The following is a 24,834-nucleotide window of genomic DNA, read 5'->3' as shown; positions in this document are numbered from 1 at the left end:
TGACCATCGTTATGTTTGGAGGAAAAAGGTGGAGGATTGCAAGCCGAAGAATGCCATCCCAATCGTGAAGCACGGGGGTGGCAGCGTCATGTTGTGGGGATGCTTTACTGCAGGAGGGACTGGTGCACTTCACAAAATAGATGGCATCATGAGGCAGGAAAATTAAGTGGATATATTGAAGCAACATCTCAAGACATCAGTCAGGAAGTTTAATCTTGGTCGCAAATGGGTCTTCCAAATGGACAATGACCCCAAGCATATTTCCAAAGTTAAGGGCAACAAAGTCAAGGTATTGGAGTGGCCATCACAAAGCTCTGACCTCAATCCTATAGAAAATGTGTTTGCAGAACTGAAAAAGCGTGTGTGAGAAAGGAGGCCTACCAACCTGACTCAGTTACACCAGCTCTGTCAGGAGGAATGGGCCAAAATTCACCCATTTTACTGTGGGAAGCTTGTGGAAGGCTACCCAAAACGTTGACCCAAGTTGAACAATTTGAAGGTAATGCTATCAAATACTAATTGAGTGTATGTAAACTTCTGACCCACTGAGAATGTGATGAAAGAAATAAAAGCTGAAATCAATAATTCTCTACGAATTCTGACTTTTCACATTCCTAAAATAAAAGTGGTGATCCTAACTGACGTAAGACATGGAATTTTACTAGGATTAAATGTCAGGAATTGTGAAAAACTGAGTTTAAATGTATTTGGCTAAGGTGTATGTAAACTTCCGACTTCGCCTGTATAAGATATATTCCTCAAGAATCAATGGGTATAAGTAATTTATAAGTCCAAAAATGAAATTCACAATGGCAGATTACCCCTTTAATGCTGAGTGCCAAGCAAAGAGGCTTTGGGTCCCATTTTTGGCCTTTTGTTATGACTCGACCTGGGAACGAACCACACCACAATAATCTGAGATTAATTGATAAAAAAATATTCTGTGTTTTAATTTCACTATGATGTAAAGGTTAACAGTATGCTACAGGTTTTAAATCAATATGCACATATCCTAAAATCTACATTTAAAAGTTGAAAGATACATAGTTGACTTCAAGTATTACTTACAAACTAGTTGGTTATGATGTAGAGAATTTAATTTAATCTTAATTCTTCTTGTATTTGATGTAATGCATCATAGTATATAGTCCACTTTAATAGCCTTCCTTTGATATGCAATTCTCCAGTAAATGTATTCTGCGTATTTCAGAAAATAGCAGCACTGCTGAACATCCTGGAGGAAACAGAGTTACAGAGAACTGAAGAAGAGGAACCTGAAGGGCAGAATGTTGGTTCTTAGAAAGATATTCAGAGTGAATGAGGGTATGTAGGGGAGTTTCCCCCATCAATTGTCAATGGGTCTGATGGACCAGCTCTCTGTATAAAAGACAGGTCAGATCAGACCTCAGACATAGAACCAGAGCATCAGCTAGACTTCTGACACAGAACCAGACTAGAGCATCAGAGACTAGAGCATCAGAGACTAGAGCATCAGAGACTAGAGCATCAGAGACCAGAGCATCAGAGACCAGAGCATCAGAGACCAGGACATCAGAGACCAGAGCATCAGAGACCATCTCAGACAATACAATCTTCAGCATCTCAACCATCTCTGAACCATGAAGACCCTGACTGCTCTACTCCTCCTGGGACTGCTCTGCTCCCTCCATAAGACGTCTGCACAGGGTACGTGTGTGTTTGTGTACAGTGTGTGTGTACAGTGTGTGTGTACAGTATGCATATGAGTGTATAGGAAGAAGCACCACATGAGATGCCTGTGTTGACCAGTGAGTGTGACCGTTCTTTGTTTCCAGGTGTCATGGGGATTTCAGCAATGAGTGCCATAGACTGCTGTGTGAAGTTCCACACGAAGAGGATCCCTCTTGGTGCAGTGATTTCAGTTTCCAGAACCCCTAGTAGCTGCCCTCGCCAAGCACTGGTGTAAGTTAACCACCATACACACACACACACACACACACACACACACACACACACACACACACACACACACACACACACACACACACACACACACACTTAGATTTCTACGGGACATAACATGTTCTACATCCTTGGTGGGCGGGTCCAAATGTGTTGCTAGGGCTGCATGGTTACAACCTCTGTGTTGCTAAGCTTGCATGGTTACAACCTCTGTGTTGCTAAGCTTGCATGGTTACAACCTCTGTGTTGCTAAGCTTGCATGGTTACAACCATTGTGTTGCTAGGGCTGCATGGTTACAACCTCTGTGTTGCTAGGGCTGCATGGTTACAACCATTGTGTTGCTAGGGCTGCATGGTTACAACCTCATAGAGGTTCTATATTAATATATATATAGAGAGAGAGAGATTAACCATAATACATTTGAAATATTCTCGATAGAATGTTGTAATCGTTTGACAGTCCTAATAATGACATTGTGATTCTGAATGTAATTGAATGGTCCGATACTTGTCTTCCTCCATACTCAACCAGTAGGACTGTAGGTACATGCACAATTCACACAGAATAATGTTGGAACATCCATACAGTAGTCTTCCACATGTGAGTTTGGTGTGTGCTTTGTTTAGATACCCCTAAATATATATGTGTTGTTTATTGTTTGCAGGTTTACAACAAAGAAAAAGATTCGATATTGTGTCGACCCATCTCAGGCCTGGGTCCAGAGTCATGTGACCAAGATTGAGAGCAGATCGATGACGTCATCAACCACCATCGCCACAAACTAACTGCCATAGCTGTCAGATCTGTCAAGAAAATAAAATATTATATTTTTGTTGTAAATACAGTAATATTATTTAATTCTTATTTATTTACCATACTGTGAAGTTACCTTGTATTTTGAAATGATTTGTTTTGTCAACAAATTATTTTTTTTACTTCAGCAATAAAGATAAATAATGTCAAAATTTTATTAATGAAGTTAATTGTATTCTTATTGTGGTATTCATGCTTTGATTACTAAAGCTTCACATTTAGTGAGGGAGAGTTCTTTCCAACTCCTTGAGACATGCTGCTAGTTACATGGACAGATATCAACTATCTCCTTAAACTAGCAACCAGCAGATTCAGCATATTGGTTGTTTCTTCTTTCAGGAAACAGTTCATGTGTTACAACTCATGGAACTACAGAGACCTCTGTTTCCAAGACAACAGAGGTCAACAGTCAGCAACACAGAAACAGAATAAACTGTTCAACTCAACTCCAACAAAACTCTAAGATATATGTTTTATAGTCAAATACTCCAGATTGGTGGAATGTGTTGTCTTTCACTTTCCCTTCCTCATTTCCAAGTTGTGAACTTTAGCCCCCAACATAACAGGCCTATAAATGTGAACTTTATCCCCCAACCTAACAGGTCTTATAACTCTGTGAACTTTATCCAACAACCTAACAGGTCTATAACTCTGTGAACTTTAGCCCCCAACCTAACAGGTCTATAACTCTGTGAACTTTATCCAACAACCTAACAGGTCTATAACTCTGTGAACTTTATCCAACAACCTAACAGGTCTATAACTCTGCGAACTTTATCCCCCAACCTAACAGGTCTATAACTCTGTGAACTTTATCCAACAACCTAACAGGTCTATAACTCTGTGAACTTTAGCCCCCAACCTAACAGGTCTATAACTCTGTGAACTTTATCCAACAACCTAACAGGTCTATAACTCTGTGAACTTTATCCAACAACCTAACAGGTCTATAACTCTGTGAACTTTAGCCCCCAACCTAACAGGTCTTTAACTCTGTGAACTTTATCCCCCAACCTAACAGGTCTATAACTCTGTGAACTTTATCCAACAACCGAACAGGTCTATAACTCTGTGAACTTTAGCCCCAACCTAACAGGTCTATAACTTTGAACTTTTACCAACAACCTATTTTGATATCTTGCAAGAATGTTAGAACCAATGCATAATGTACATATGAATGCTGAACAAGCAATTCTCCACCAAAGTTGTTATTGTCAGCAGTGCAGAAGTGAGTCCTACTTTTGACCAGGGAAGAGGAACAGAAATTGAGGGAAGGGCTCTGGCTGTTCATGGTTGAGTTGTTATATAATAGCTGTTTCTATATAATGAGAGATCAGAACAGAACAGAACTCACACACAGAACCAGACCAGAGCATCAGAGACCATCTCAGACAATACAATCTTCAGCATCTCAACCATCTCTGAACCATGAAGACCCTGACTGCTCTACTCCTCCTGGGACTGCTCTGCTCCCTCCATACAACATCTGCAGGTGTGTGTGTGTGTGTGTGTGTGTGTGTGTGTGTGTGTGTGTGTGTGTGTGTGTGTGTGTGTGTGTGTGTGTGTGTGTGTGTGTGTGTGTGTGTATCTTGATTTTCTTGTCTTCACCAATTCGTTTTTATTTGTTTTCTGAGGTCAAGTGGCAGATTCATGATCTATCATCTGGGACTGGCAGAGACTGCTGTTTAAAGTCCTACACCACCAGGATGCCTGTCTCTCTCTGGTGGTATCTGCTGTTTAAAGTCCTACACCACCAGGATGCCTGTGTCTTTCTGGTGGATTCTGCTGTTTAAAGTCCTACACCACCAGGATGCCTGTCTCTCTCTGGTGGATTCTGCTGTTTAAAGTCCTACACCACCAGGATGCCTCTCTCTCTGGTGGTTTCTGCTGTTTAAAGTCCTACACCACCAGGAAGCCTCTCTCTCTGGTGGTTTCTGCTGTTTAAAGTCCTACACCACCAGGATGCCTCTCTCTCTGGTGGTTTCTGCAGTTTAAAGTCCTACACCATCAGGAAGCCTCTCTCTCTGGTGGATTCTGCTGTTTAAAGTCCTACACCACCAGGATGCCTGTCTCTCTCTGGTGGTTTCTGCTGTTTAAAATCCTACACCACCAGGAAGCCTCTCTCTCTGGTGGTTTCTGCTGTTTAAAGTCCTACACCACCAGGATGCCTCTCTCTGTTGGTTTCTGCTGTTTAAAGTCCTACACCACCAGGAAGCCTCTCTCTATGGTGGTTTCTGCTGTTTAAAGTCCTACACCACCAGGAAGCCTCTCTCTCTGGTTGTTTCTGCTGTTTAAAGTCCTACACCACCAGGAAACCTCTCTCTGGTAGTTTCTGCTGTTTAAAGTACTACACCACCAGGAAGCCTGTCTCTCTCTGGTGGTTTCTGCTGTTTAAAGTCCTACAACACCAGGATGCCTGTCTCTCTCTGGTGGCTTCTGCTGTTTAAAGTCCTACACCACCAGGAAGCCTCTCTCTCTGGTGGTTTCTGCTGTTTTAAGTCCTACACCATCAGAATGCCTCTCCCTGGTGGTTTCTACTGTTTAATGTCCTACACCACCAAGAAGCCTCTCTCTCTGGTGGTTTCTGCTGTTTAAAGTCCTACACCACCAGGAATCCTCTTTCTCTGGTGGTTTCTGTCACAACGACCCCCAGCAGCTGCCCTCGTAAAGCTCTGCTGTAAGTAGCATACAATGTACATGGACTATATACTCAAAACAACAAGATGGACTGCTTTCTGAATTGACCGAGTGACACCAAAACATCACATTCATCAGTAATAATGTCCTCAATCAGCTTTCTGAATTGACCTGGAGACACCAAAACATCACATTTAAAGAACCCTTTGAAGATTGTTCCACAAATAAAGTGTAGGAAAACTAAAAGCTGATTCACCAAACTCCGTTGAGACCAAATGAATTTCCAGAGTTTCCCATCCCTGAGACTGGGTGTGGTGACTCATGTCTAAATGTAGTAAAGATATTAAGTAGCCTTCCCTGTAGCTCAGTTGGTAGAGCATGGTGTTTGCAATGCCAGGGGTTGTGGGTTCGATTCCCACGGGGGGCCAGCACAGGAAAATAATTCTATGAAATGTATGCTTTCACTAATGTAAGTCGCTCTGGATAAGAGCGTCTGCTAAATGACTAAAATGTAAGTACAGTGGCCATTTTTGTATAAGTGCTTTTTGAATGAAAACACAGCAATGTATCAACCTACGTGATATCAAAGACGGCCAACCAACTTTACAGTAGAGAATGCAGTGATGAGTACTAAAACTATCACCCGTAATAAACCACAGTGCGCTATGATAAACTGCATCTAAAAGCTTTAATGAAGTGGCAGCTGCGTTAGTATACATGATGTTGCCATAGTTTCGGACTGATAGGAACGTCGACTGAATGATATGCTTTCTACTATTTAGCGAGAGGCAGGACCTGTTTCTATAGAAGACCATTTTAACTCTCAGCTTCTCAGCTAACTCATCAATATGCTTTATAAAAGACAGCTTTTCATCTATCCAGATGCCCAGATATTTGTAAGCAGGGACACGATCAATATGAAAAACCATCCAACGTTCATATGCTGAAATCATCTTATTTGTTTTTATGTGCTCTAGAGAACAATATGCACTTAGTTTTATCTGCATTCAACACTAATTTCAGGTCAATTAAGTTTTTCTGTAATACAATGAAGACAGACTGTAGTTCAGATAGAGACTGGTCAACGTTGGGGGTAATAGCAGACACAACAATATCATAATACAATGAAGACAGACTGTATTTCAGATAGAGCCTGGTCAACGTTGGGGGTAATAGCAGACACAACAGTATCATAATACAATGAAGACAGACTGTATTTCAGATAGAGCCTGGTCAACGTTGGGGGTAATAGCAGACACAACAGTATCATAATACAATGAAGACAGACTGTAGTTCAGATAGAGACTGGTCAACGTTGGGGTCAATAGCAGACACAACAGTATCATAATACAATGAAGACAGACTGTAGTTCAGATAGAGACTAGTCAACGTTGGGGTCAATAGCAGACACGACAGTATCAACAGCATACAAGTGTAGGTTACAGTTTGTTTATAAGACAAGTCGATATTGTCAATTCAAACAGTCAAAAGTACAGGACCCAGAATCGACCCCTGCGGGACATCTTTCTTAATATCCAGGAAACCTGATTTAACATCATCAGTAGATACACGTTGAGCTTTATCTGTCAAGTAATTGTTTAAACCAGTTACATGCAGCCTGATCTAGGCCAACTGAGGAAATTAGCAGTGAGTGATCAACAGTATAAAATATTCTACTAATCTATACTAGCCTGTTTATATTGATTAATCGTTACATGAAATTAACCAAAATGTGAAATCATACACGAACCAATGTTATTTTATAAACTGAACTCTGAAATAAAAATCATTTTGAGGATCTTTCTATTCTATGCAGAGTGATTGTAGTAAGTAACATAGCCTACATGTTGTTGATTCAAGTATTATGCTGTTAAAGGGGCAGTACGGTGAAAAACGTGAATGTCCTATTTATTTTTAAATGATATTTCCACTCTATGAGGTCAAAATAACACTCTGAAATTGTGAACATTACGATAATGCCTTTTTAGTGTAATCTTTTTGGAGAGAAAAAAATAAAATCGCCTGGAATTTCATTCTGTTCAGGCGGGATGGAGTTATTGGCCCACAGCATGACATCACAATCTGATTATTATGACCAATGACCAGTCATATTTTATTTACATATGTATCCTCCTAACTTGAAGGGGTAAGCATGGTAGGCTCTAGACTAGAGTCTAGAGGATCCTATTCTCCAGTATATTAACATATGTATCCTCCTAACTTGAAGGGGTAAGCATGGTAGGCTCTAGACTAGAGTCTAGAGGATCCTATTCTCCAGTATATTAACAAATGTATCCTCCTAACTTGAAGGGGTAAGCATGGTAGGCTCTAGACTAGAGTCTAGAGGATCCTATTCTCCAGTATATTAACATATGTATCGGCAGAGCCACACAATCAGATTGTTGCATTTCAACGGCAAAATAAATCTCAGGAAAATAAATGATAAATAAAAAATATATGAAATAAACACACAATGATATATTAGACAAAGCTTTTTAAACATTTAATTAAAAAGACTGCATGGGGGCTTTATTGAAGACCTTTGGATGGGAAGGCTTCTGAGAACAGTTTAACCATAGGCCTATTGACTGATAGATAGAAATACCCAGAGCCTTACTGTAACGCCCTGGCCATAGAGAGGGGTTTTTGTTCTTTATTTTGGTTAGGCCAGGGTGTTACATTGGGTGGGCGTTCTATGTTCCTTTCTCTATGTTTTTGTATTTCTTTGTTTTGGGCAGTGTCTGGCTCCCAATCAGGCACAGCTGAAGCTCGTTGTTGCTGATTGGGAGTCACACATAAGGAGCATGTTTTTCCTTTGGGTTTTGTGGGTAATTGTTTCTGTTCAGTGTGTTTCCTGTCAGTACTGTTTGGCTGTCGGTTTTCCTGTTTTTTTGTACAGTGTTCTCTTTGTTTGAATTAAATGTCAAGATGAACACTAACTCCGCTGCACCTTGGTCTTCTTCCGACGACAGCCGTTACACTTACAGTGATTTCGGAAAGTATTCAGACCCCTTGACCTTTTCCACATTTTGTTACGTTACAGCCGTATTGTAATTTTTTTATTTTTTTTAAATGTCCCTCATCAATCTACACACAATACCCCATAATGACAAAGCAAAAACAGGTTTAGAATTTTTTTTCTCATTTATAAAAAAAAAGAAAAACTGAAATATCACATTTACATAAGTATTCAGACCCTTTACTCAGTACTTTGTTGAAGAACCTTTTGCTGCGATTACAGCGTTGAGTCTTCTTGGGTATGACGCTACAACCTTCTCCCCCGATTGCTCAGTTTGGCCAGGCGGTCAGCTCTAGGAAGAGTTTTGGTGGTTCCAAACTTCTTCTATTTAAGAATGATGGAGGCCACTGTGTTCTTGGGGGTCAACAATGCTGCAGAAGTTTTTTGGTAGCCTTCCCCAGATCTGTGCCTCGACACCATCCTGTCTCTGAGCTCTATGGACAATTCCTTCAACCTCATGGCTTGATTTTTGCTCTGACATGTACTGTCAACTGTGGGACCTTATATAGACAGGTGGGTGCCTTTCCAAATCATGTCCAATCAATTGAATTTACCACAGGTGGACTCAAATCAAGTTCTAGAAACATCTCAAGGATGATCAATGGAAACGGGATGGACATGAGCTCAATTTCAAGTCTCATAGCAAAGGGTCTGAATACTTATGTAAATAAGGTATTTCTGTTTTTTGATAAATTTGCAAAGATTTTTTTTAAACGGTTTTTAATTTGTCATGCGGTATTGTGTGTAGTAGATTGCTGAGATTTTTTGTTGTTGTCATTTAATCAATTTTATAATACGGCTGTAACGTAAAAAATTCTGGAAAAAGTAATGGGGTCTGAATACTTTCCGAAGGCACTGTATATCACTATAAGGACTTTAACCGTTATAATTACGTGGGGCTTATATGAACCTCGGGGAACGTAGCCTACGTGCTCCTCATTGCTCGGTTGCCTCGGAGAGGTGCCACGTGCGTAAGGACGCAGGATAGCGGCACGCACTGCGCATGGCACTTTGTAGTTCATCAGCTGTGCCACCGCGTCATATCTTCCAACACAGTCCGAACTTCCTCGCATGCCTCTCCGGCAGCCCATCCACTATAGCTGCTCATATCCAATGAGCATTTTTCACCGGGCGCCACCGGAAACCTTCCCGCGGCTCATTGTGGAGAGCACAAGCAGAGCTGGGCGTCATCATGAATTAAAGAAAAGCCTGCATTTACAAATCTGATCACCAAACCCCGCTGCAAGGTAAAAACATTTATGAATACGATTATTGGAGTTTCGGTTATTGTCTTGTTTCATTCATCCTCGATGTATTATCTGATTCTGGAGATCAGATCAGAAGAAAACTACACATGTTGATAGAAAACCGTTATTTTGTCGATTCATCCTTTACTGTCATTGAATACAATATATTGACAATTATGGCTATTGGCATAACTATAATAATAACACGGTGTCATAAAAACGGTTTGCTGTACTCAACAACCGACTATTTGTTCCATTACATTACGACAATGTCACAATAACGGAGAGATATCCTGCAAATTTGTATGCAAAACACTTTGGTGGTCCAAATGGATATGAAACCTCAAAACACAGCAGAAGTCGCGATCGCCTTGTTTAAATATAAACTACATATGTAGTAGGCTAAACATCTATATGATTCGGATCTTTTGTTTTTGTTTGAAGTCATTACTAGTCCCATATATGGGATGACTAGAACCCGTCCCGCCGTCCCGACCACCTAGTTTCGTATTCAGCAGCACAGAATCCCCGCCCCTGACCGAGCCCTGTCTATGTTGCAGGCAGGCCGATTCAAATCGGAGGTATACTTGTGCAATCAGACCGTTGGACATGTGTGTGTCCCTGTCCAGATGGCTCCTAGGCCATTCATGGATTCATGGAATCCAGTTAAAGCAGTGGCACAAATCATTTTGAACTTGTTGTAACCTATTCATGACACAAGCACTGACTGCATAAAAAGGTCATACCAATCAATGGGTAATTTGTGACAGACCAAAAAGCTGACCATCTTGTGTTTGCAGTGTGGTGTGGTTGGACCAGCAGCAGCGGAGATGGTTTTGGACCCGGGTGAGGACTGTATGGATCGGACAGACGTCGACGAGGTCGGAGGGGGCAGCAGCACCACAGACCTGACGGGTCCAGAACCAAGACCGGAACCTCGCAAAACCACCACAACCGACAGCACCGGACTAGAAAACACCAGCCCAGAGCCTCCCAAAACCACCACCAACACCAGACTAGAAAACACCAGCCCAGAGCCTCCCAAAACCACCACCAACACCAGACTAGAAAACACCAGACCGGATGCCCCCAAAACCACCACCAACACCAGACTAGAAAACACCAGCCCAGAGCCTCCCAAAACCACCACCAACACCAGACTAGAAAACACCAGACCGGATGCCCCCAAAACCACCACCAACACCAGACTAGAAAACACCAGCCCAGAGCCTCCCAAAACCACCACCAACACCAGACTAGAAAACACCAGACCGGATGCCCCCAAAACCACCACCAACACCAGACTAGAAAACACCAGCCCAGAGCCTCCCAAAACCACCACCAACACCAGACTAGAAAACACCAGACCGGATGCCCCCAAAACCACCACCAACACCAGACTAGAAAACACCAGCCCAGAGCCTCCCAAAACCACCACCAACACCAGACTAGAAAACACCAGACCGGATGCCCCCAAAACCACCACCAACACCACCACTAGAACAGAAGAGACCAGACAGGACACTACCAAAACCACCAAAAGAACAGAGGAACCAACAGCGGACCCTCCCACCACCACCAACACTAGGCTCCACGCCAGGACAAGCAGTGTCACCAAGAGGGAGCGGGTATCCAACTCCCACAATGGACCCCAGCCTCAACCTCAGTCGTTGGTGGCAGATGTCAGCCTTACCCCCAGCCCTAGGGCCAGTGTTGGCTCCTCTACCAATTCCTCTCACTCAGTCTTGCCATACGATGGACCGGTTGTCTCTCTGCGGCGGGACGTCACCATGGCAACGGCCTCGTCTCGGAATAAGGTGGCGACTAGACCCACTCTCCGCCGGCCCCTCAGCCTGGACGTGACGCCTCTGCGCCTCCGTGGCTCCGAGCCCGCGCTGGACCGCAGGGTCCTACAGCCCCCCTGGCACAGCGCTGGTGGTCCCTCCACTGCCCCCGCGCCCCCAGCACGCTCCCTCACCAGCCCCAGCCTGGGCCCCGGAGGCTGGATGCGCCGCAGCGAGAGCACCTGTACCGTCAACAAGTCCTCAATGGGCCTCCGGGCCACCAGGGGGCATATGCGTCCAGCCACCTCCCTTCCCCACATTGCCCGGGGGTTTGGAGGGGCCTCCCCGCTGCCCTTGCCCTCCACACCGCGAGGCCCCTGTCTCCTTGTGGCCCTAAGACCCATTAACCTAGACCAGGAGAGGCAGGCCTTCTTCCAGTCTGACTATAAATACGACCCCCAGTTTGAGTACTCGACCCCGGAGCCCAGCACTGTGCTGGAGAAATACAGAGATGGATCTGACCTCTTCCTCGCACAGGTAAGCCTCTCTGTCTGGCAAAGATATTAGATGATAGGAAGATAACCCACTCTGGGGATTTCTGCATTTTTAGTTATTATGTTTATTTTGTGGCAAATTAACTTGAAATGTCTTCCTCCTGACATATTGTATCTTAATAAACTCTCTCTCTGGATGTTTCGCTCTCTCTCTCTCTCTCTGGGTGTTTCTCTCTCTGTCTCTCAATTTCAATTTAAGGGGCTTTATTGGCATGGGAAACATATGTTTACATTGCCAAAGCAAATGCCACAGTAAACATTACACTTACAAAAGTTCCAAAAGAATAAAGATATTTCAAATGTCATATTATGTCTATATACAGTGTTGTAATGATGTACAAATAGTTGAAGTACAAAAAGGGAAAATAAATCAACATAAATATGGGTTGTATTTACAATGGTGTTTGTTCTTCACTGGTTGACCTTTTCTTGTGGCAACAGGTCACACATCTTGCTGCTGTGATGGAACACTGTGGTATTTCACCCAGTAGATATGGGAGTTTATCAAAATTGGGTTTGTTTTTGAAATCTTTGTGTATCTGTGTAATCTGAGGGAAATATGTGTCTCTAATATGGTCATACATTGGGCAGGAGGTTAGGAAGAGCAGCTCAGTTTCCACCTCATGTTGTGGGCAGTGTTCACATAGCCTGTCTTTTCCTGAGAGCCAGGTCTGCCTTCGGCTGCCTTTCTCAATAGCAAGGCTATGCTCACTGAGTCTGTCCATGGTCAAAGATTTCCTTAATTTTGCATCAGTCACAGTGGTCAGATATTCTGCCACTGTGTACTCTCTGTTTAGGGCCTGTTGTTTTGCTCTGTTTTTTTGTTAATTCTTTCCAATGTGTCAAGTAATTATCTTTTTGTTTTCTCATGATTTGGTTGGGTCTAATCGTGTTGCTGTCCTGTGGCTCTGTGGAGTCTGTTTGTGAACACTCTCTCTCTCTCTCTGAGTGTTTCTCTCCCTCTCTTTCTCTCCCTCCCTCCCGCCCTCCCTTTCTCTCTCTCTCTCTCTCTCTGGGTGTTTCTCTCCCTCTCTCTCTCTCCCTCCCTCCCGCCCTCCCTTTCTCTCTCTCTCTGGGTGTTTCTCTCCCTCTCTCTCCATCCCTCCCTCTCTCTCTCCGGTTGTTTCTCTCCCTCTCTCTGGGTGTTTCTCTCTCTCTCTCTCTCTCTCCCTCTCTCTCTCTCTGTCTCTCTCTCTCTCTCTACAGGCTGTTGGGATTATGGAGTGTATTCTGAGGAAGTTTGGTAACTATGAGAACTTTGAGGAAGTGACGGGAGGAAGTATTTTACCAAAGAGTCGAGTCTGGGCTGCTGCACGCAAGTACCTGCAGAAGGAGAACTGTGTAGGAGAGGTGAGTGAGGTTTCACATGTTACGTGTGGTGTGTTGGAGGGTTGGTGTGTTACGGGTAGTGTATTTGAGGGTTGGTGTGTTACGGGTAGTGTATTTGCGGGTTGGTGTGTTGTGGTAGTGTATTTGAGGGTTGGTGTGTTACGGGTAGTGTATTTGAGGGTTGGTGTGTTACGGGTAGTGTATTTGAGGGTTGGTGTGTTGTGGTAGTGTATTTGAGGGTTGGTGTGTTACGGGTAGTGTATTTGAGGGTTGGTGTGTTACGGGTAGTGTATTTGAGGGTTGGTGTGTTGTGGTAGTGTATTTGAGGGTTGGTGTGTTGTGGTAGTGTATTTGAGGGTTGGTGTGTTACGGGTAGTGTAGTGGAGGACGGCTCATAATAATGGTTGGATTGATGATGATGATGATGATGATGAAGGTAATGATGATGACCTTGTCTAGGTGGTGGTCTGATGATGATGAAGGTAATGATGATGATGATGATGACGATGAAGGTAATGATGATAACTTTGTCTAGGTGGTGGTGGTGGTCTGTGTGATGATGATGAAGAGTATGGTGTTAACTTTGTCTAGGTGGTGGTGTGTCTGTCTGAGGAGCTGCTGTCCCAGGCGGTGATGATGATGATGATGAAGAGTATGGTGTTAACTTTGTCTAGGTGGTGTTGTGTCTGTCTGAGGAGCTGCTGTCCCAGGCGGTGATGATGATGATGATGATGATGAAGAGTATGGTGTTAACTTTGTCTAGGTGGTGGTGTGTCTGTCTGAGGAGCTGCTGTCCCAGGCGGTGATGATGATGATGATGATGATGAAGAGTATGGTGTTAACTTTGTCTAGGTGGTGTTGTGTCTGTCTGAGGAGCTGCTGTCCCAGGCGGTGATGATGATGATGATGAAGAGTATGGTGTTAACTTTGTCTAGGTGGTGGTGTGTCTGTCTGAGGAGCTGCTGTCCCAGGCGGTGATGATGATGATGATGATGATGATGAAGAGTATGGTGTTAACTTTGTCTAGGTGGTGGTGTGTCTGTCTGAGGAGCTGCTGTCCCAGGCGGTGATGATGATGATGATGATGATGATGAAGAGTATGGTGTTAACTTTGTCTAGGTGGTGGTGGTCTGTGTGATGATGATGAAGAGTATGGTGTTAACTTTGTCTAGGTGGTGGTGGTCTGTGTGATGATGATGAAGAGTATGGTGTTAACTTTGTCTAGGTGGTGGTGTGTCTGTCTGAGGAGCTGCTGTCCCAGGCGGTGATGATGATGATGATGATGATGATGAAGAGTATGGTGTTAACTTTGTCTAGGTGGTGTTGTGTCTGTCTGAGGAGCTGCTGTCCCAGGCGGTGATGATGATGATGATGAAGAGTAAGGTGTTAACTTTGTCTAGGTGGTGGTGTGTCTGTCTGAGGAGCTGCTGTCCCAGGTGGTGATGATGATGATGATGAAGAGTATGGTGTTAACTTTGTCTAGGTGGTGGTGTGTCTGTCTGAGGAGCTGCTGTCCCAGGCGGTGATGATGATGATGATGATGAAGAGTATGGTGTTAACTTTGTCTAGGTGGTGGTGTGTCTGTCTGAGGAGCTGCTGTCCCAGGCGGTGATGATGATGATGATGATGAGTATGGTGTTAACTTTGTCTAGGTGGTGGTGTGTCTGTCTGAGGAGCTGCTGTCCCAGGCGGTGATGATGATGATGATGATGATGAAGAGTATGGTGTTAACTTTGTCTAGGTGGTGTGTCTGTCTGAGGAGCTGCTGTCCCAGGCGGTGATGATGATGATGATGATGATGATGAAGAGTATGGTGTTAACTTTGTCTAGGTGGTGGTGTGTCTGTCTGAGGAGCTGCTGTCCCAGGTGGTGATGATGATGATGATGAAGAGTATGGTGTTAACTTTGTCTAGGTGGTGGTGTGTCTGTCTGAGGAGCTGCTGTCCCAGGCGGTGATGATGATGATGATGAAGAGTATGGTGTTAACTTTGTCTAGGTGGTGGTGTGTCTGTCTGAGGAGCTGCTGTCCCAGGCGGTGATGATGGTAGAGAGTTGTCGTCCCACTCTGACTATCAACCTGTCTGGAGCACGACAACACTGGCTGGAGGGCATGCTCAGGCATGAGATAGGTACAGTACGCTGACTGCACCATACAGCATGTTTTTACTGTGTGGGGGATCTGTGATGGGGGATGGGGGGTATGGGATGTGGAGTGGGGGTATGGGATGTGGGGTGGGGGGTATGGGATGTGGGGTGGGGGGTGTGGGATGGGGATGTGGATGGGGAATGTGGGGTGTGGATGTGGGGTGGGGATGTGGGATGGGGGATGTGGATGGGGGATGTGGGGTGTGGATGTGGTGTGGGGTGGGGATATGTGATATGGGGATATGTGATGTGGGGATATGTGATGTGGGGTGGGGATGTGGGGTGGGGATATGTGATGTGGGGATATGTGATGTGGGGATGTGGGGATATGTGATGTGGGGATGTGGGGTGGGGATATGTGATGTGGGGATATGTGATGTGGGGATGTGGGGTGTGGGATGGGGGATGTGGGGATATGTGATGTGGGGATATGTGATGTGGGGTGGGGATATGTGATGTGGGGTGGTGATGTGGGATGTGGGGTGGGGATGTGGGATGTGGGGTGGGGATATGTGATGTGGGATGTTGGGTGGGGATATGTGATGTGGGGTGGGGATGTGGGGTGGGGATGTGGGGTGGGGATATGTGATGTGGGTTGGGTATGTGGGATGTGGGGTGGGGATGTGGGGTGGGGATATGTGATGTGGGATGTGGGGATATGTGATGTGGGGTGGGGATGTGGGGTGGGGATATGTGATGTGGGGTGGGGATGTGGGGTGTGGGATGGGGATGTGGGGATATGTGATTTGGGGTGGGGATATGTGATGTGGGGTGGGGATGTGGGGATATGGGATGTGGATGTGGGATGTGGGGATATGTGATGTGGGGTGGGGATATGTGATGTGGGGATATGTGATGTGAGGATATGTGATGTGGGGTGGGGATGTGGGGATGTGGGGTGGGGATATGTGATGTGGGGATATGTGATGTGGGATGTGGGGCTATGTGATGTGGGATGTGGGGTGGGAATGTGGGATGTGGGGTGGGGATATGTGATGTGGGATGTGGGGCTATGTGATGTGGGATGTGGGGTGGGTATGTGGGATGTGGGGTGGGGATGTGGGGTGGGGATATGGGATGTGGGATGTGGGGATATGTGATGTGGGGTGGGGATGTGGGGTGGGGATATGTGATGTGGGGTGGGGATGTGGGGTGTGGGATGGGGATGTGGGGATATGTGATTTGGGGTGGGGATATGTGATGTGGGGTGGGGATGTGGGGATATGGGATGTGGATGTGGGATGTGGGGATATGTGATGTGGGGATATGTGATGTGAGGATATGTGATGTGGGGTGGGGATATGTGATGTGGGATGTGGGGCTATGTGATGTGGGATGTGGGGTGGGAATGTGGGATGTGGGGTGGGGATATGTGATGTGGGGATATGTGATGTGGGGTGTGGATATGTGATGTGGGGATATGTGATGTGGGGTGGGGATGTGGGATGTGGGGTGGGGGGTATGGGATGTGGGGTGGGGGGTGTGGGATGTGGATGGGGAATGTGGGGTGTGGATGTGGGGTGGGGATGGGGGATGTGGGGTGTGGATGTGGGGTGGGGATATGTGATGTGGGGTGGGGGGTATGGGATGTGGGGTGGGGGGTGGGGGGGTGTGGGATGGGGATGTGGATGGGGAATGTGGGGTGTGGATGTGGGGTGGGGATGTGGGATGGGGGATGTGGATGTGGGGTGTGGATGTGGGGTGGGGATATGTGATATGGGGATATGTGATGTGGGGATATGTGATGTGGGGTGGGGATGTGGGGTGGGGATATGTGATGTGTGGATATGTGATGTGGGGATGTGGGGTGGGGATATGTGATGTGGGGATATGTGATGTGGGGATGTGGGGTGTGGGATGGGGGATGTGGGGATATGTGATGTGGGGATATGTGATGTGGGGTGGGGATATGTGATGTGGGGTGGTGATGTGGGATGTGGGGTGGGGATGTGGGATGTGGGGTGGGGATATGTGATGTGGGGTGGGGATATGTGATGTGGGGTGGGGATGTGGGGTGGGGATATGTGGGGTGGGGATATGTGATGTGGGGTGGGTATGTGGGATGTGGGGTGGGGATGTGGGGTGGGGATGTGGGATGTGGGGTGGGGATGTGGGGTGGGGATATGTGATGTGGGGTGGGGATGTGGGGTGTGGGGTGGGGATATGTGATTTGGGGTGGGGATATGTGATGTGGGGTGGGGATGTGGGGTGGGGATGTGGGGATATGGGATGTGGGGTGGGGATGTGGGGTGGGGATGTGGGATGTGGGGATATGTGATGTGGGGTGGGGATATGTGATGTGGGGATATGTGATGTGAGGATATGTGATGTGGGGTGGGGATGTGGGGTGGGGATATGTGATGTGGGGATATGTGATGTGGGATGTGGGGCTATGTGATGTGGGATGTGGGGTGGGAATGTGGGATGTGGGGTGGGGATATGTGATGTGGGGATATGTGATGTGGGGATATGTGATGTGGGGATATGTGATGTGGGGTGGGGATGTGGGATGGGGGATGTGGGGTGGGGATATATGATGTGGGGATATGTGATGTGGGGGTGGGGATGTGGGATGTGGGGATAAGTGATGTGGGATGTGGGGTTGTGGGTTGGGGATGTGGGGTGGGGGATGGGGGATGTGGGGATATGTGATGTGGGGTGGGGATGTGGGATGTGGGGATAAGTGATGTGGGATGTGGGGATATGTGATGTGGGGTGGGGATGTGGGATGTGGGGTGGGGGATGGGGGATGTGGGTATCATCCACACAGCATCATAAATTAGTTCTGAGTTATAATTTGCGTGTCCTACCAGGTACACAGTGCCTCAATACATCCCCATGATATTCCATCTCTGTCCCTCCCAGGAACCCACTACCTTCGAGGTGTGAACAACAACCTCCAGCCTTGGTCCACTTCGGCAGGCAGGAAGCAGTATGGCCTCAAACCGGCCAATCCCACGGAAGAAGGCCTGGCCAGCCTGCACAGTGTGTTGCTACGGAAACAGCCCTACCTGTGGCGCGCCGCTCTGCTCTACTATACGGTGTATCACGCCACCAGGATGAGCTTCAGCCAGCTCTTCAGCCACATCGCTCAGTTCGTCCAGGATCCCGCGGTGCGCTGGGAGTACTGCCTCAGAGCCAAGAGGGGACAGACGGACACCTCGCAGCCTGGTGAGAGTGTGTGTGTGTGTGTGTGTGTGTGTGTGTGTGTGTGTGTGTGTGTCGTGTGTGAATACACGAACCATTGCACATGTACCAGTAGTAGATCTATGCACCCCAAAAAATCTGACTTATTTAAAAAACATTTTTTTAAGGATTGGTGGTCTCTGTGTTGACTTGATTGTTTGTGTGGTTGTGAATCAGGCTGTTTCAGTAAAGATCAAGTGTACCTGGACGGAATCCTCAGGATTCTACGACATCGGAGGAACATCGACTTCAAGATGCTGACCTCGCTAGGCAAGGTCAGTCATCATCCTCCCGTACAGGATCGCTTCATGTTTATTTCCCCCCACGGTGATGACATATAGTTTGGTTGTTTCATGTTTCCTTTTTGCAGCAAAAAAGCTGAATTGTAGTTTCTACATACCTCATAAGTAGAGCACAGACAGGGCTGTTGTAATATCAGATCGGGTTGGAAAGAGGTTGAGTCTGTGAATTTTCCACCGATGTGATGATGACGTTAACCTATCCTTCTTCTGGCCCTCCAGGTGTCGTTTGAGGACGTGGAAAGGCTACGGCACATCGCCGTCCTCCGCCGGACCAGAATCCCTCACTTCATGCAGGACCAGGAGAAATACCTTCAGCATCTGGACCACATTGTCACGGTCAACGAACTGAGCGACGCTCAGCTTAGAGAACTCCTTCCCTGACCGACCGACCTTCAGCTGAGCGCGGTAGATCACCTGCTGGGCGTCAACAAAGGTGGCGATTCAACATGTAGAATGGTCGGGAAATGAATAGAAAATGGCGGATGATGTTCGGTGGTCAGAGGCGTTAAGAATAGTCACCTGCTGCTAATTACCTCTGGTCAGCGTGGTCTGTTTTTTCCCCTTGACTGACTGACTCCCTCTGGTCTAGACTGGCCATCCCATCCTTGACTGACTGACTCCCTCTGGTCTAGACTGGCCATACCATCCTTGACTGACTGACTCCCTCTGGTCTAGACTGGCCCTACCATCCTTGACTGACTCCCTCTGGTCTAGACTGGCCATCCCATCCTTGACTGACTGACTCCCTCTGGTCTAGACTGGCCATACCATCCTTGACTGACTGACTCCCTCTGGTCTAGACTGGCCCTACCATCCTTGACTGACTCCCTCTGGTCTAGACTGGCCATACCATCCTTGACTGACTGACTCCCTCTGGTCTAGACTGGCCATCCCATCCTTGACTGACTGACTCCCTCTGGTCTAGACTGGCCATACCATCCTTGACTGACTGACTCCCTCTGGTCTAGACTGGCCATCCCATCCTTGACTGACTGACTCCCTCTGGTCTAGACTGGCCATACCATCCTTGACTGACTGACTCCCTCTGGTCTAGACTGGCCATCCCATCCTTGACTGACTGACTCCCTCTGGTCTAGACTGGCCATCCCATCCTTGACTGACTGACTCCCTCTGGTCTAAACTGGCCATACCATCCTTGACTGACTGACTCCCTCTGGTCTAGACTGGCCATCCCATCCTTGACTGACTGACTCCCTCTGGTCTAGACTGGCCATCCCATCCTTGACTGACTCCCTCTGGTCTAGACTGGCCCTACCATCCTTGACTGACTCCCTCTGGTCTAGACTGGCCCTACCATCCTTGACTGACTCCCTCTGGTCTAGACTGGCCATACCATCCTTGACTGACTCCCTCTGGTCTAGACTGACCATACCATCCTTGACTGACTCCCTCTGGTCTAGACTGGCCATACCATCCTTGACTGACTGACTCCCTCTGGTCTAGACTGGCCCTACCATCCTTGACTGACTCCCTCTGGTCTAGACTGGCCATCCCATCCTTGACTGACTCCCTCTGGTCTAGACTGGCCCTACCATCCTTGACTGACTCCCTCTGGTCTAGACTGGCCATCCCATCCTTGACTGACTGACTCCCTCTGGTCTAGACTGGCCATCCCATCCTTGACTGACTGACTCCCTCTGGTCTAGACTGGCCCTAATCCTCCCAAGTGTCATTCATCACTCTGCTGTTGGAAAGCCCTGGAAATGAAGGCTAGTGTCCGACAGACAGAGTGTGTGGAACGAACAGATCAACACTCAGATCATATCTACTACGCTTGGATAATATTCACTATGGCTGAGTCCTAAACGGCACCCTATTCTCTGTATAGAGCCCTATGGACCCAGGTCAACAGTAGTGCACTACCCTATGGACCCAGGTCAACAGTAGTGCACTACCCTATGGACCCAGGTCAAAAGTAGCGCACTACCCTATGGACCCAGGTCAAAAGTAGTGCATTACCCTATGGACTCAGGTCAACAGTAGTGCACTACCCTATGGACCCAGATCAAAAGTAGTGCACTACCCTATGGACCCAGGTCAAAAGTAGTGCACTACCCTATGGACCCAGGTCAACAGTAGTGCACTACCCTATGGACCCAGGTCAAAAGTCGTGCACTATAAAGGGAACAGGCTGCCATGTGGGATGCATCCTATATCATGGTCATACAGTCCAACAAGTCAGTGGATTGTTGTGATGACAGCAGTCCTGTAGGGAAACAGAACGGTTCTTCTGATACTTGGTTGATGTCTACCTTGGATTCATATTCATACCCCTGGATGATATCTACCTTGGGTTCATATTCAACCCCCTGGATGATGTCTACCTTGGTTTCATATTCATACCCCTGGAAGATGTCTACCTTGGGTTCATATTCAAACCCCTGGATGATGTCTACCTTGGGTTCATATTCAAACCCCTGGATGATATCTACCTTGGATTCATATTCATACCCCTGGATGATGTCTACCTTGGGTTCATATTCAACCCCCTGGATGATATCTACCTTGGATTCATATTCATACCCCTGGATGATGTCTACCTTGGGTTCATATTCAAACCCCTGGATGACATCTACCTTGGGTTCATATTCATACCCCTGGAAGATGTCTACCTTGGGTTCATATTCAACCCCCTGGATGATACCTACCTTGGGTTCATATTCAAACCTCTGGATGATGTCTACCTTGGGTTCATATTCAACCCCTGGATGATATCTACCTTGGGTTCATATTGGGTTCATATTCAAACCCCTGGATGATATCTACCTTGGGTTCATATTCAAACCCCTGGATGATGTCTACCTTGGGTTCATATTCAAACCCCTGGATGATGTCTACCTTGGGTTCATATTCAACCCCCTGGATGATGTCTACCTTGGGTTCATATTCAACCCCCTGGATGATGTCTACCTTGGGTTCATATTCAACCCCCTGGATGATGTCTACCTTGGGTTCATATTCAACCCCCTGGATGATGTCTACCTTGGGTTCATATTCAACCCCCTGGATGATATGTCCGTCTGTATGGACCATATACTGTACGTCACATAACTACATTTCCAGTGAACGTCACATATATCCAATGCATGTCTTTGAGGCATTTTCATTAGGTTACTGCTGCTGCAGTTCCCATCCCCTTGCCTTTACTCACATTCAAGTTACCTCAATATTGGAACCCAGGGGCCCGCAGTGATTTTATTTGGTCCCCCCAATTTTTTGAACATATTGTTGGACATAATATACTGTAAAAACACCAGCAAATCAGCTGCAAGTGATTATAATTTTGAAAATCTTTTCCAATGTATTCCCACACATAACAGAGATATATGTGAACGTATACAAATGTAAGGTTTGAAATGATTTATGTTTTAGTCAAATATATCCGTTGTGGCTTCTTGTGGTCAATTTGCAGTCTATAAATCATTTCTAATTATGTTTCCAAACCTCAGAACATCTGCTGAAGAATATAAAAATTGTCCTGCGGCTGAATCTAGTTGATGTTTCCTGCTGTAACCACTAGCTAACCTGGCTACAAGGTTGAGCTCAATTCCATTTCAATTCAGGAAGTACACTGAAATTCCAATTCTCTTCAATAAGTAACATTTGGAATTTGGTTTACTTTCTCTATTGACTGGAATTGAAATGGAATGGAGCCCAAGCCTGTCTGGCTGTATCATATAAATACCCACTGGGCAAAAACAACATTACATCATTTCAACCAGAAAAATGATCTGTGATGAAATTGAATCAATGTGGAAAACTGATTGAATTAGAAAGTTATTGACGTATGGGAATTTAGTCTATTTTACACCCATCTTTTAACCTAAATCCAATGACATCGTGACATTTTTAGTTAATTTCACATTGGATTCATGTTAGTTGACAACTTAACCAAATGTCAATCAAAACTAGACATTGAACTGACGTCTGTGCCCAGCGGGTACATTCTCCTCACGTACATAGCCAACATTTTACCACTGTACATAGCCTACATTATACTACTGTACATAGCCTACATTATACCACTGCAGCCCATGTCTGTAAGACTGTGCTTCTGCTTCTTATACCTCTGTAAACAACCACAGGGTCATGTAATGGATTTGTAAGTTATTTAATTTGTTTTTATTTTCAGGACAAAAACAATGAATGTCTATGGTATTAGTTTTGTATCTCCTTTTTGTGGAGCTGATTGTTTTAAGCCTTTAGCTTTGCTAAAAAGAACACCAAGGAGCACTCAGTTCTATTCCAGAACCCAGGTAAAGAACACCAAGGAGCCCTCAGTTCTATTCCAGAACCCAGGTAAAGAACACCAAGGAGCCCTCAGTTCTATTCCAGAACACAGGAGAAGAACACCAAGGAGCCCTCAGTTCTATTCCAGAACACAGGAGAAGAACACCAAGGAGCCCTCAGTTCTATTCCAGAACACAGGAGAAAAACACCAAGGAGCCCTCAGTTCTATTCCAGAACACAGGAGAAGAACACCAAGGAATTATTTTCCAGAAACCAGGTAAAGAAGACTAAAACTATCGAGTGCCGATAGACATTCTGACTGGTCTGGATGTTAAAATAAATCTTCCTTGGGATTAGTTTTACCACTATTTTACAACACGTATCTTATTGTGTGGTTAAATCAGAGCCAGTTCTGATTGTTATTTTGTTGTGTTGAGCGAGAGCTCCCTTGGTGGGCTTCAAGCTCCCTTGATATCAGCGCTACTGTATTAATGTGATGTGACTGAGCTGAAGGCCTGAGCTTCCCTTGCCTCCGCCTCATGTGGGATCTTTTGCCTTCTATGCCAGGTTCATGGACGTTATAGGCCACGTTCCCCTGCTCAGACGTTGCTTGCATCAACCAATGGTTGCGTGCCACTTCATTGACTGTGCCGTTGAGCACCAGACTGCTATAACATGTGGTTAGCTGATAGGTAAAACACCTATCCAGGCGTTGTAAGATCTGGAATGTGTCAGCAACGTCTGGCCAGAGGAACACACCTTTATAAAGGACAGGCCACTGAGATACGCTACCATGCCAACCTTAATTCATACTGTCAGGCAGCCAAAACTGACTAATCACAGCAGCTTCCTCCTTTCCTATGTTTGACATGGCACATGCGTGATTGGCTTTAGAGGAGAAAGGTGGTGTTGTGGGCGTGTCTTAGATGGGTTTCGATTAGAACTCACCTGGGCTGCGTTCAGTGGGGCACTACGTTGTGGAATTGTCAGCTCTATTCATAGCATTTCTATCTGCAGTGTTCAGTGTATTACAACCTGCTGAACGCAGCCCTGCTGAAGTTAGACTTCTGTAGACTGCATTTTAATCATCACTCTTTTGTCATTTGTATTGCATGAATGTTGCACATTTTATGTTCTGGAAATAATCTGGGATTTCCAGATTATTTATTAAAACAACACATTAAAACTGACGTCGTCTATTACTTTCTATAAATTTACATTTTTGGAATATATTAGATACTGATCTGAAAAGTGTCCATATTTTGACTTAGGTAGAGCGCATTCGGAAAGTATTCAGACCCCTTGATTTTTTCACGTTAGCCTTATTCTAAAATTGATTAAATAAAGAAAATCCTCAATCTACAGACAATAACCCATAATGACAAAGCAAAAAGTGACATTTTCTCTAATTTATTAAAAATAAAAACAGAATTACCTTATTTACCTAAGTATTCAGACCCTTTGCAATGAGACTCAAAATTGAGCTCATGATCATCCTTGAGATGTTTCTACAACTTGGAGTCCACCTGTGGTAAATTCAACTGATTGGACATGAAAGGCACACACACCTGTCTATATAAAAAGGTACCACAGTTGACAGTGCATGTCAGAGCAAAAACCAAGCC

General features: G+C 45.7%; 2 protein-coding genes and 1 long non-coding RNA gene across 3 annotated transcripts; all 3 read left to right on the top strand.

Moving 5' to 3' along the window:
* Positions 1–1,619: 1,619 nt before the first annotated feature.
* On the top strand, positions 1,620–2,727 carry LOC106587932 (C-C motif chemokine 2-like). The gene is made up of 3 exons (XM_014176593.3): positions 1,620–1,686; positions 1,815–1,941; positions 2,607–2,727. Exons 1-3 carry the CDS (start codon positions 1,620–1,622, stop codon positions 2,725–2,727), a joined length of 315 nt encoding a protein of 104 aa, XP_014032068.1.
* Positions 2,728–4,036: 1,309 nt separating this feature from the next.
* LOC145859159 (uncharacterized) lies at positions 4,037–7,465 on the top strand. Its single transcript, XR_014379397.1, has 2 exons — positions 4,037–4,247; positions 4,390–7,465. It is a non-coding gene; the product is annotated as an uncharacterized LOC145859159 (long non-coding RNA).
* Positions 7,466–9,441: 1,976 nt separating this feature from the next.
* Positions 9,442–24,399, top strand: LOC106562562 (microtubule-associated tyrosine carboxypeptidase 1). Its single transcript, XM_045689716.2, has 7 exons — positions 9,442–9,658; positions 10,459–11,979; positions 13,203–13,346; positions 15,322–15,454; positions 18,336–18,641; positions 18,834–18,931; positions 19,178–24,399. The coding sequence occupies exons 2-7, from the start codon at positions 10,489–10,491 to the stop codon at positions 19,337–19,339; spliced, it is 2,334 nt and encodes a 777-aa protein (XP_045545672.1). The 5' UTR covers positions 9,442–9,658; positions 10,459–10,488; the 3' UTR covers positions 19,340–24,399.
* Positions 24,400–24,834: the final 435 nt, after the last annotated feature.

The sequence above is a fragment of the Salmo salar genome, chromosome 11 (genome assembly GCF_965601325.2).
Source record: "Salmo salar chromosome 11, fSalSal1, whole genome shotgun sequence".
NCBI lineage: Eukaryota > Metazoa > Chordata > Actinopteri > Salmoniformes > Salmonidae > Salmo > Salmo salar.
The sequence above is the reverse complement of the archived record's forward strand: the minus strand, read 5'-3'. Positions and strand labels throughout refer to the sequence as shown.

What these genes read in the sequence shown, in the direction of transcription:
- LOC106562562 (XM_045689716.2), top strand. Translation starts at nt 10,489, where the DNA reads ATGGTTTTGGACCCGGGTGAGGACTGTATGGATCGGACAGACGTCGAC. An exon ending in CTGACCTCTTCCTCGCACAG is followed by an intron (nt 11,980 to 13,202) that starts GTAAGCCTCTCT and finishes CTCTCTCTACAG; the next exon opens with GCTGTTGGGATTATGGAGTG. An exon ending in GACGGACACCTCGCAGCCTG is followed by an intron (nt 18,642 to 18,833) that starts GTGAGAGTGTGT and finishes GTTGTGAATCAG; the next exon opens with GCTGTTTCAGTAAAGATCAA.
- LOC106587932 (XM_014176593.3), top strand. Translation starts at nt 1,620, where the DNA reads ATGAAGACCCTGACTGCTCTACTCCTCCTGGGACTGCTCTGCTCCCTC. An exon ending in CCATAAGACGTCTGCACAGG is followed by an intron (nt 1,687 to 1,814) that starts GTACGTGTGTGT and finishes CTTTGTTTCCAG; the next exon opens with GTGTCATGGGGATTTCAGCA. An exon ending in TGCCCTCGCCAAGCACTGGT is followed by an intron (nt 1,942 to 2,606) that starts GTAAGTTAACCA and finishes TATTGTTTGCAG; the next exon opens with GTTTACAACAAAGAAAAAGA.